The sequence below is a fragment of the Toxoplasma gondii genome, chromosome X (genome assembly GCF_000006565.2).
Source record: "Toxoplasma gondii ME49 chromosome X, whole genome shotgun sequence".
Lineage (NCBI taxonomy): Eukaryota > Apicomplexa > Conoidasida > Eucoccidiorida > Sarcocystidae > Toxoplasma > Toxoplasma gondii.
The window spans coordinates 6,484,480-6,496,324 of NC_031478.1; the positions used below are offsets into that span (position 1 = coordinate 6,484,480).

The following is an 11,845-nucleotide window of genomic DNA, read 5'->3' on the forward strand; positions in this document are numbered from 1 at the left end:
ACCATGTAATCATCTCGGTGGTTTGCCTTCCTCGCACGCCGACCACGGAGATAAGAAGCGTTTTACTGGCTGTTCACTCATGCATGGCACAACCCCGTTTCCCTGGATGCGTTCCCGCGTTTTTTCTGAACTGCTGGAGAGTCCGAAGAAAGGGGAAGGCGACTCTGTCCAACAAAACAAGGCCTGCCCTCTGCATTTGAAGAACTGAAACGTGGTCGTTAAGCATTTCTTTGTTCGAGCGTCTCGCGACAGACACTGTCCGGAGTGTTTTCTCCAAAGAGGCATCCCTACCAGAGAGGAGGTGATTTACTGGGTCAGAAACATGTCGCTGGTGGATTAGCACTCCCATCGAAAGAATCAGGGCAATGCGAGAGCCACCGAACTACTCAGCCACGGATCGACTAGCTTCGGAGGCATGCGATTGAACGTCACTCCGTATACGCTTCAGTCGTTTTCTGGTTCTATGGCAATAGACATCCGACTTCCAGAAGTACTATTCCATCCCCTGCACCCCGTGAGGAGAGTTTTCGACAGCTCTGTCTCTCGGTGGAGGGTCACCTGCATCAATACGCCGCTGTCGTGGTGGTTTGAGCGACGGCAAAAATGCCACGACCGATTCTTGTTTCGTCTGGCAATTCGTCTGGCGACACAGAAAAGTACACAGATACGCATATTGCCTTCACTAGACTCTTATACCCTTTTCGGATCCCGTCCTATCACAGCCTGGCTTCCCTAAAAATCGACTGCGTCCAGGCGTTACGTCGAACGTTGACGTTTTTCCGTGCTTCCTTCATGGCATTTGCCTTTCCTTGTTTCCTGCGCCATGTGTCTCTCTCTGAAAAGCCTTTCTAAATGCCAACGCGTTTGTCCGCAGCTGCCCCGTCTGCACCAGGCCCTCTCTCTCGTGCACGGTGGACTTCGGCTTCGGCGGGAAGCTGTCTTTCTTATTTTTCGAGATTAAATACCCCCCAAACCGGCGCCTCTCCACTGTTTCTTGCCCCGAAGTAACGAGGGAAGCGAAAAGCCAGCGGCGCTGCTGCAGAGAGAGCGACCCAGCGAACCTCTGTCGGGGTCCACAGGCAGGCGCCGGCGTAGCACTGGAGAAGAAATTTCGTCGTTCTTTTCCTTGTCGTTTCCTCACTTCTGCGTTGTCAAAAGCAGAACTGCGTGAGTGGTTCGGACACGGCTCTGAACGGTTTTTGAGCCAAGCGCTGGCGCTCCTGAAGATACACATTTCTCTCTCGCTGTTTCTATCGCTGGTCAAGTGTGTGTACAGCGGGGGTCACAGCGTGGTGGTTGCTTTCGTTTTTGCGCAGGGGTGAGAGGCGCGTCTGTTTCGTTTTTTCTCGTCTTTTGGCTGTTCTTCACCACTTTTCTTCCACTGATCAACGCGCTATCTTTTTCCTTGTTGCTCTCGAGCGATATCGACACCGAGCACTCAGTGCCGCAGGTTAAACCTTCGCGAGCGGACGGCGAAACCCCTCGCTTCCGTTTTTTCCCCGTGTTCGACTTCGCTTGTCGGGACGAAGCGTTCGCCACTGCTCCTTCGACTCTTCTCGGGACAACACACCCCGTCGCAGCCTCTTGACTTTTCTCCCCGTGAAAGACGGGACGCTTTTTTCCTGAGACTCCTCCTGGATGCCCTCGTTCTGGCACGCTCTCGGCGGCAGTGTGACGAAACGCCTCTCCTTTCCTCACCAGTCAAAAGCTTTAGACGTCGACATTTGCTCTGAGACACATACCGCGAAAGAGCAGAGAGAAAACGCCGTGGAGGACTCGAGAGAGGGGTGCGAACTTGTCTGTGGCAGTTCGCTCTGGGCAACCGTCTCGCTCGCCACAAGTTGTGTCTTTCTCCGCGGGTGGAGATCCCGCGACTGAACTGGCCTTCTAAAACGCTCGTCGCCGTCTGTTAGCGTTCTCTTTGTCTGTCTTCTCTTTCTTCTCCCCTCACGCAACACGGTCTCTTCGCGAGCGACAACTTGTCTTCCTCTTTTTGCACTCTTTCTCTCCGCCGCGCCTGCGCCCCCCCTCCGGCACATCTCGTCTCCTACAGTTCCTCTCTCTGCTGAAGTTCCTGCTTCTCCGCACCGCTGCCTGCCCGGTGTGAGACTCTCTCTGAAGGCGAGTGAAAGGTGCAGCTCGAAGTCTCGCGTTCGCCTCTCTTTGCTCGTCGCCTAGCGTCTCTCCAACTCGCTTCTTCGGCCTGCCCCCTCCTGTCTCTACACCGCAAGAAGGTGTCTGTCGAGAAGAAGACTGCGAAGTTCGCCTCGTGTTCTCCGTCGCATTCGCGGGATTTCTCCCTCCCTTCTCGTCGAGCATTTGAACCATGAAGCCTGAATAGTGGGTGCTATCGACAAGAAAAGAAGCGGAGCAGTTTCGAAACAACACAATTCGAACTCAGCCTGCAGAACGCAGAGATGCAAGACAGCGACCGAGACACAGAAGCGAGAAAAACGTCTGTTGTTCTGCACCACCCTGGGGAGTACTTCAGATGGCTCTTTTTGCTGCGCGCAAACAGCGACGGTTGCCGGGTTCCTTCCACCTATGCCGAGCTGAGAAACGTAGACGCCGCTGACTCTCGAGGACATGCGATGAGAGAAAACGTTTCTGCACTTGTTGGCAGTCAAACACCGCAGAACCAGGGGGTGTTGCAAAGCGCGCGCGGCGTATGCATGCGCCTGTCTGTCCAGTGAAATCCACGTCCTCTGCTACTCGCGTTTCTCCGACGAACGAGGAAGAAAGAATGCATGCATGGAGACACAGAGACGGCGATAGCGAGAGGGTGCAAACGCGGAATCTGTGTCCAGCGCTTGCTCTCAACAACTCCACAACACGGTTCAAACCTCTCTTCGCTCACATACACACAGACATGCACTCGAACAGCCTTCAGGTGCTCTCCGTCCAGAGAGGGACCGAACCGGCTGCATGCAAGTTGTCGATGCTGCGAAATATACATACACACATACACATATATATACATATAAGTGTGGAAAGATATATATATATATATATGTCTGTAAATATGCATGTAGATAGGTACATATGTATTCATATATGCGTGTACAGCGGGGTATACATGCATACATCTGTATATGTTTGACGCACATGTGCGTATTTGTAGATAGGAAATGTGTGTCTCTTTACTGTTCGCTCGAAGGGGAAGATGTTGGAGGTTGTGCGTCCATCAGTGCGAGCATAGGTTTTCTGCTGTGTGCGCTCTTGTCAGCGACTATCTTTTCAAGCTGCTTCTCATTGGCGACTCCGGCGTCGGGAAATCTTGTCTCCTCCTGCGGTTTGCGGTAAGTTTCGAGTGTACGTACACAGGAAAACGCATGCACCCGGTAGACGCAGATATTCGATTTGGGGCAGCTGCTGCATTTTCGTCTGTAGCGATTCTTGTCCGATTTCAATATGCCACACCACATGCACATCTTCGTGAAAACTCACACATCTACAATACATATATATATATATATATATAGTACGTGTATACAGTATTTATATGTATATATATATATATATATATATATTTGCGGATACGGTATGTATGTATGTATATAGGTGCATACACTGCACTCGTCCTCAGGGTTCCTTTGTTCTTTGCAGTTAGTCTGTGGAGGTAAAAGATAGGAAAGATGCCGCGTCTGTCTTTATTGCATGCGCCTGCAGCGATGGATGCACTGGACTGTGTATGTATGTGTGCGAAGCACCGCCTCTGTGAAAGGCAGTGTTTCGGAAGGGATCGCGGCTGGTTGTCTTCCGCGTGTGGCGGAATCCAGGGAAAACAACATTTGCGGGGTTTGCGCGAAGTGGAAGGAGAAAGACGTACATGGTTCCATGACTTCTTTGTAAAGAATCGATGTTTCGGGAAGACGCGTGACTGAAATCTGTTGCGACGCTCTGTCCACTTTTCTCGCGGGAACGAGCTCGGATGCAAAACCAACATCTATATACAAGCGATTCGCGGCGAATCTCTGTTTCGCAGGACGACACGTACACAGAGAGTTACATCAGCACCATTGGCGTTGATTTCAAAATTCGAACCATCGATTTGGACGGAAAAACTGTGAAACTTCAAATTGTAAGCATCAGCTATTTCACACGTCCATTTTTGGGATTCATTCCTCGGCCGATGGCGACATGCTTCCCGTCCTTCCCTAGGGTTTGCGGGGTCCATCTGTCTGTGTACATCAGCGTACCTCCACATCTATCTAGAGTTCTCTCGAGCTGTATACCTATCTGTCTGTATGTCAATGTCGGCCTACATCAATCAACGCATAGCTGTATTCCTTTCTACCTGCCAATATATATATATATATATATATATATATATGAATATGTGTATGTCGGTCTTCTTGTTTATACATATATATATATATATATAGGAAACTACCTGCAAGTAGACATGTGGATATGGTTAAGTCGATTCATGAAAATATGCGTGTGTACGATTCCATGCATGTGTTCGTGTCTCTTTCTGACGAGGGCGACGTCTTCCAAGCCACTCTTTGCATTTCCTTTCCTTTTTTGGACCCACATCTGAATCCATATATATATATATATTTGTGTATATGCTTGTTTGTATATTTTGATATCCATCTTTTTTCTGCCTCTCAGTGGGACACCGCCGGCCAGGAGCGCTTCCGCACCATCACCTCTTCGTACTACAGAGGAGCTCACGGCATCATCATTGTGTACGACGTGACGGACCGCGAGTCTTTCAACAATGTCAAGAACTGGATGATGGAGATTGACAAGTGAGTCGCTGAGCCATGTTGTGCCTCTGCCTGCGCGCGACCCTCGAGAGCAGGCGCACCGCAGAACGCACATTTTTGGGCCGAGTTTTCGGTCTTCAGGTCCGCGTCTCCATCGGGAGGCAAACGCGGAATCTCGTGGATTTGATGTGCTGTCTTTTCCTTGATTCCCTGACGTCTTTGCAAGACTCAGAGAGTTCTGTGACCAGATGCAAGTCTCGTGGATGATGTTCGGGTCGCCGGAGCGCGCGATGTTCCTTTCTGGGAGCTTGAGGAGGGCCGTCGCCGCAAAGACATCTCAGAAAAGTGACGTGGAAAGGAGAGATTCATCGCTCGCCGGTGTCTGCTTATTTCCGGTGACTCTGCCTGCGGTCTGTGCAGATACGCCATGGAAGGCGTGAGCAAGCTGCTGGTGGGGAACAAATGTGACTTGACGTCAAAGCGAACCGTGACATACGAAGAAGGGAAGGAGTTCGCCGACAGCTGCAACATGCGCTTCATAGAAACTTCTGCGAAGAATGCCCACAACGTGGAACAGGTGAGAAGCGCCTCCACAGAAAACCGTCGAACCTGCTTCGCGTCTTCACCTTCCGAGTTTCGTTTTCTGCGGAAATGTCCATCTAGAGACACAGACCTATATGCAAGTACATACCTACATGCACATGCATGCGTGTATATTTATTTATATTTGGGAGTGCGTCCACGAGCACTGGGCTCCGTAACTCTTTGTCCACCTGGCTACCCTTGTGTGTCTGCACAGTTCTGTAGTCGATTCTCAGATCGGTTGTGCCGGCTGTGACGCGGGTGTTCTCGACCGTCGACGTCTATGGCTTCTGCAGCAGTTTCTGCACTTCGCAAGCAACTGTAATGCGGCCTCAGTTCGCAGGCTTCTTTCCTATCCAAGTCTACACCCAATTATCACCAAATACATGCGTACACACATATGTGTATGCATAGATGTATATACATACATACATATGAATATATATATATATATATGTCTGTGTGTATGTATTTGTATGTTGGTGTGCATGTACGTTTTATATTTGGGTGTAGGTGTGTGGGAGAGCTGCGAAGTGGTTCTGAAGTTGTTCCTTTGCGCGCTTTGTTCAGGCCTTCCACATCATGGCAAGTGAGATCAAAGCGCGCGTTCAGGTGAACCAGCAGCAGAGTCGACCGAATGCGAATGTGAGGCTAGGCCCGTCCCAGCCGGTTCGCAGCGTCTCTTCGGGTTGTTGCTGATTTCTTTGCTCTTGAGACGCGTCTGCGACGTTCAGAGCTGACTTGCGTGAATCTCTGCATGAGTCCAGAGAGTGCTGTCTCGGGAGAGGCGAGTGCAGCGCGGGGGGGCGGGGAGGCATCTGCGACCTTCTGTCTTGGAAACCGAGTCTGCTGGCTTTCTCTCTCTTTTGTGAGGTGCTCGCGCCGAGGAGACACTCTTCTCCGGGCTGCAACTGGCTTTGCGTTATGTGGAGAAGCATTTCTCACGACACGGCGCACAAATGGCGCTGAATGCGCGAGAAAAACAGTCGAAAACAGCGGTCCAGCAGAGACTCCGCGGCAACGTGGAAGCGGCTGCCGCGTTTGAATAGTTTCACACTGATTCACAGATCTTCCTACGGAATGAGGTTGCGGCGAGTGCGCAAGACTGGAAGAACCGCGACTGTGGTGAAATCGCTGCTTCGATGTCCTTTAGATTTTCTCCAGAGAGACTGGTTTGAGACAGTGAAGTCTTTACTCATCATCCGGAGAACAGTCTCTTGACCCCCTCTTTCAGATGCAGACCTCTAGCTGTACTACCTGTGTGTATAGACATGTAGCAGTTGCCGTGATTCTGCAGAAAGACGGTAGAAAAAAGGCAAGGTGAATCACAGAAATCTGAGTTCACACGCGTTCTCTCCACACTCGAGAAAGACAATCGAAGTCCGAAGTCGTCTGCATGCGACAGAGAACCAGGAAAAGTGGGCAAAAACGTGGATACGTCGTTTCCTTCAGGCAGGCTCTGAAAGACACAGCGGCGGAGATACGAGAACGAAACGAGAAATACGCTCATGCTGAATGGTCACGAAACCGCCGTAGAACTCGGACCTGGCAGACCAGCCTGTTACAGATTTAAACCTGTCGCGGATTTCAAGATTCTGCGACATCAAGGTTGTTCCACAGGGGCAATGGTCTCTCTCTGAGGCACCCTGCCACTCTCAAGTGTGCGAGGGGAAGAGGAAAAAAAGAACAGAAACTCGGGCACAGTGAAACGCCTAGAGGTCAAGAGGTTCTGTATCAGGGTACGACGGCAGAGAAGGCGAACTTTACATTTCTTCACGTTCTCGCAACTCTTTGCTTTTCAATGAAGCTCGAATGAACGCATCTGCTTCTCGCAGGACACTCGCCATGTCTGCGAAGCCGCCAAGGGCGACAGCCTCTTCCGCATTCACCCACCTGGATAAAATCACAGAGAGTGTAAACCGTCCTGCGGCTGAAACGTCCACCGTGCTACGCAAGGAATTGGATGCATGCACAGACACGTATATAGAGACGAATATCTTCTCTTCAGCATACCAACCATGAGAATCATCGTGAAAAGTAGAGACGACTGAACACCATGCATTGATCAAAAATAATCAGGGCAATGACAATCTGGAGTCTTTCACAACACAACGTTGAATCCTGCGTGTTTGTACATCGAAATGGGGGACAGCAGTTTGCCACATGCATATTTGTGTAGACTCTTTTGCATGCATGTTGATGGTCGCCTCACCGCGCTTCGGTGTGCTCATCAGACAGAGTGGCATCCTTGAAAGGGTCTTGGAGACGTGCGAGAAAATAAATTGTCTCCTTCTGCTTCCCTCGAGCGACGTAATGAAGCCTCTGCGGAAAACGGGAAAAGAAAGTTGTTTCCCATGAGTCGCTTTTTGCGTAGTATTAATTCCACTCCAGACAGCTACCCACATAGGCCTACACATATAAATATATATATATATATGTATATGTATACATATATTTATACGTACAAAGGGACAATGCAAGAAGTACACAATAGGTACACCTCTACAAAAGGATATGACTGATATTTATGTATAGTTGTATATGTATATATATATATATATATAAACTTTTCTTGGGAGTGTAAGGGATTGGCCGAGACGCATGCGAATACATGAAAATAGATGCATTGGGTATTGACTGGATGAAAACCTACTCTTCTGGTCATTTACGCTTGTATTGGTGGATAGGATGCAATTTCTCCGCGTTTTGGTCGAACCTGGATCTAGGAACCAAAGACCGTGGATGAGTAAACCCGCGCGTAAGAAGTATTATACACTCTGCAAAGAAGCGTGGAGCCCTATCTCAGAGAGTATCGTTACCAATATGCTGGGTGTTCACCTTCCACGTCGAACGTGAGTATTCCTTCGATACGCGTCACCTGACTTCGAAGAATAGAGAGTACTTGGAATTGCTTCGGAAACTAACGAAAGAATTCAACATCTGTTTCCACCCTTCGTACACACCCAGCGAAATCTGGGAATCTGTCAAACGAAGCACCTATCGAAGGAAAGCTCGGACGTTTACTTGACGGCCTTCTTGTTTTTTTCTGGGACACTCTGAAACCTACTCTTTCGAACTGGGAGTCGACGACGAGATCACATTCGGCAAATCCCGTTTCTTCTTCTGTCTCTCGCAACGCTGTCTCTAGTGGTTTCTCGGTGCCATCCACATGGCCTGCAACGACCATCAAACCGACGAGGCATGGAAAACCAGCCTAAGAGTTGTGTCTTCTCCTCTCTGTTTTTCAGTACCTCCTACGCAACGCAAGGCAGAAAGTTCCCTGGTTTTCTCGTCTCTAGATTCAAACATCTAATTTTGTCTCCGCGGGTGTTCCAGCGAGTTCTGTACATCCACATTTCGTTTTGTATGTTCAATATATTTGCTAGAGAACTTGAGGTATAGTTTTTTTCCTGACCGTCTCGCGTTGCAATGTCCACTGCGCCTTTTCGTCTAAACGTAACGGCCTGGAGAGGCTACAGTGAGTGTGTCTGCACGTGCATTCCCGACTTCTTCTGCCCATGAAGAGCAGCCGGCTAGGACACAGAAGCTTTGCATGCAACGCTGTATCGGAAACGGCGACCGCGAAAAGAGAAAATGTGCCTGAAACGCCACCATAAAGTGCTTGGTGGTTTGGAATCCTGACACTCCCGACTGGTTAACTGCAGTCTGCTGGTCTGGGAATCAGGGTGTCCTTGGTGGTGCTCCAACGCTCGTCTACGCCTCTGGCTAGCATCCCGTTTACCGGCCACTGTACGGAATGCATCAAACATGAGTGAGCAAAAGAGTGGTCTTCTGTTCCTATTTGCAGTCTCATGCACTCGAGGTAAAACCCCGAAAGCTCCGAGTCGTTAGGCAGGCGAAGGCGTAAACAAGTTCTGAAAGAGTCCAATTTGAATCTCACCTTTCGGCGGAGTCCAGTGGAACGGTTCGTAGGACGCTCTCATCATGAGAAACTGAACTTTGTTAGCTTCGTTTGCCTTGGCATTCTCGTCGATCTTGTAAACGAGAAACCCTGCGGCTCGGGCCTCGACGGCTGGCTTCGGCTCTTCTCTGAAGAAAAAAATCCGATTATCTTCAGAGCCCTACGCAGTGTCAGCCTACTCACCAGGATATTAACAGTATAAAAGCTTTGCAAAAAATCAGACAAATACTATAATACAATTGTCGGACGTACACATTCTAAAGTATTGTTTAGAGGGGCACGACCGGTCGGGGGGCTGGAGGGGAAGGCCTATGTCGAGACACAAGAAGGAGAGTTCTTTGCAGTCAACACAGCATCAAGAGAAAGGAAGCTGTCAGACAAACCAAGCGCTCATGAAGAACTCTATCATTCATGTGAAACTTTATCTCACTCGTGTAAAAAACTCTTGACACGAACAGCAAGGAAGATCCAGCATCCCCTCCCTGCTTCTGCTCCCCTACATATAAACGTATTCCTGGTGTCTTCTTCTTTCATTTCTCTGCTACTTTCCCTTTGCCTTATCCGCGGCTCGTCCCTTTCCTCTTCGTTCTCACGCGGTAAGTGACATTTGGAACATGCGTTTGGAGAGGAACCCGGGGGCTTGTATATGTGGAAAATACCACGTTTTTCGCACGAGAGGCGGTGACAGAGGACGACTACAGACGAGGTGGTGGAGCTCGACGAGAGGGATAAGAAAACACCCGATATGTCGTCTCAACATCGCCTGAACAGGTGTGCACGAATGTGGTCTCCGAATGCGGCCTCGGATCCGTGGAACCCTGAAACGCAGTCCTGTTCCCTGCCTTCCGACAGAAAGACAAGCCGCTTCTCTAGCACGACGATTTCCCTCAGAGTATCAAGAGCTTTCAAAAAAACTCAACGAGAAAATAACAGGGTGAAATGCACGCGTTGAGAAAAGGGAGACGTTTCATGAAGACGCAATGGCGTTGAGGAATGCAACGTTGCAGGTGCTAGCAGCAGGCGGCAGGAGCGTGTGCCGTGTAGACGGTGTCAAGACGAAGCAGATTTCCGAGGTGTTTCACCGGAAACAAAACGTGGACACTTTTCTGTTCCCATCTCATCAGTTGCACTTAATCGTGCGTGGAACGTGAAAAATCCACAGAAAATGCCTGAAAAAAGCGACTCCTCAATGCGCTCTTGTCGTTTTGTCTCAGCTCCATATACAGCCGAAATTAACGCTGAGCCCAGGTTTCTCTCGCGTCTAATCCCGCCTGCAGATCAGACTCTTTCTACCGAATCTTGCATGGGGAAGTCGAAAATAAATGCCCCTTTTGTGATATCGTGGATCTTCCTTCTCTGCCAGTACCTTTCCGCTCTCGCCCCGCCCCCGCCGTCCCCGCCGCTGCGCGTTTGTAGCGCTCTGGCTCTTCGCGCGGCTCCACTGAAAGGCGGCTGGGGGGGGGGGCATGAGGAAGACATTTTCTCCTTTTCTCTCGTTTCCGCAGCTCTTCAGCTTTGAAACGAAATTCCGTCAACACAAACTACAAAAGGCTTACTGTAACCTACGTATACCTGTATCTCTATGATTACATCCCCACGGGTTGTTGTACACGGACACACGCAATACATACCGGCGTTCACGTGGAAAGCTCGCACACTTCATGCTTAGCTTGAAATGCTGCCAAAGATATCTCTTTTCTTCTGACGACCATTGCTCCAGAACAGTTTCCGGATCTGCCTCTTTACATCTACACATAAGCGTCCGTAGTTCCGCGTATGGATATGCTCCAAATCTAGCCGTGTTCCTGTGCACACACCTCTCTCGTCACCGACGACACAGATCAGACACAAGAATGCGGAGTATATGATGTTAGCTGGCATATACGCCTCGCCTAAGATGTGCGCTCGAAAAATCTTCCTTCATTCATGTGCTTTTTTCCTCGCTCCCGTATCTGTGTCTCTGCGCTCGCCCTGAGCTCAGCTGCCTCCGTGGTTCCGGCAGTCCCGCTCTTCCTCTCTTGGTTCCTGCAAAAACGTTTTTTTTGACTCTGCAGTAAGATACACACCTCCTGCTTCTTGTATCCGATTGCTGGTTTAGATTTTGAAGGTCGGTGTTTACCGGATCCGCGTTCGATTGTGTTCTACACACGACCGTCACATTAACTGTATCGAGCGGCAGAAGGCGTCTATTGGAAACCCTGAACAGGTACCTACCAGCTGTGCAAATGCGACGGTCTCCATGTTGGTGTCGTCTCCTTTTCTGTGCACATTTAAAGACATCTGCAATCCAGCTTCCGTCGAAACGGGGCTGGAGTCTGGGGGACAACAAGTTGGCAGGTCTCGAGTGTGCCTTTGGCGTGTCTCTCGAGAGACACGACTGTGGGGTTCGCTACGACACCACTGTTAACGGGCAATAGGAATTTTTCTTGTTGGTGCCTGGCCGACATCGTGTTTGTCTCCTCTTTCCCTCGCTCTTTTTCCCGTAATTCCGGAAGTCTTCTTGCACGCACACGCCGCCTGTGCTTCCACTTTTCTCGTCGTAAAGTTGCGGGGTCTCTCTCAGCGTTTCACCGCCCCTGTTTCGCGCTTTCTTCATAGAGCTGCTTGTGCGGGAGAAATCTCTCCG

General features: G+C 49.8%; 4 protein-coding genes across 4 annotated transcripts; 1 reads left to right on the top strand and 3 right to left on the bottom strand.

Annotated features, from left to right (window-relative positions):
• Positions 1 to 1,339: 1,339 nt before the first annotated feature.
• TGME49_214770 (small GTP binding protein rab1a, putative) lies at positions 1,340 to 6,478 on the top strand. The gene is made up of 6 exons (XM_002370757.2): positions 1,340 to 2,340; positions 3,227 to 3,299; positions 3,986 to 4,081; positions 4,618 to 4,757; positions 5,136 to 5,292; positions 5,868 to 6,478. The coding sequence occupies exons 1-6, from the start codon at positions 2,327 to 2,329 to the stop codon at positions 5,994 to 5,996; spliced, it is 609 nt and encodes a 202-aa protein (XP_002370798.1). The 5' UTR covers positions 1,340 to 2,326; the 3' UTR covers positions 5,997 to 6,478.
• A 104-nt stretch (positions 6,479 to 6,582) lies between these two features.
• Positions 6,583 to 10,564, bottom strand: TGME49_214780 (hydrolase, NUDIX family protein). Its single transcript, XM_002370758.2, has 5 exons — positions 9,813 to 10,564; positions 9,199 to 9,347; positions 8,365 to 8,471; positions 7,510 to 7,619; positions 6,583 to 7,190 (listed from the first exon to the last, which is right to left on the bottom strand). The coding sequence occupies exons 1-5, from the start codon at positions 9,977 to 9,979 to the stop codon at positions 7,061 to 7,063; spliced, it is 663 nt and encodes a 220-aa protein (XP_002370799.1). The 5' UTR covers positions 9,980 to 10,564; the 3' UTR covers positions 6,583 to 7,060.
• Positions 10,565 to 10,884: 320 nt separating this feature from the next.
• On the bottom strand, positions 10,885 to 11,460 carry TGME49_214783 (hypothetical protein; the record flags this gene model as incomplete). The annotated part of the gene is made up of 2 exons (XM_018779660.1): positions 10,885 to 11,040; positions 11,434 to 11,460. 2 exons carry the CDS (start codon positions 11,458 to 11,460, stop codon positions 10,885 to 10,887), a joined length of 183 nt encoding a protein of 60 aa, XP_018635723.1.
• Positions 11,461 to 11,608: 148 nt separating this feature from the next.
• On the bottom strand, positions 11,609 to 11,815 carry TGME49_214787 (hypothetical protein; the record flags this gene model as incomplete). The annotated part of the gene is made up of 1 exon (XM_018779661.1): positions 11,609 to 11,815. The coding sequence occupies one exon, from the start codon at positions 11,813 to 11,815 to the stop codon at positions 11,609 to 11,611; it is 207 nt and encodes a 68-aa protein (XP_018635722.1).
• Positions 11,816 to 11,845: the final 30 nt, after the last annotated feature.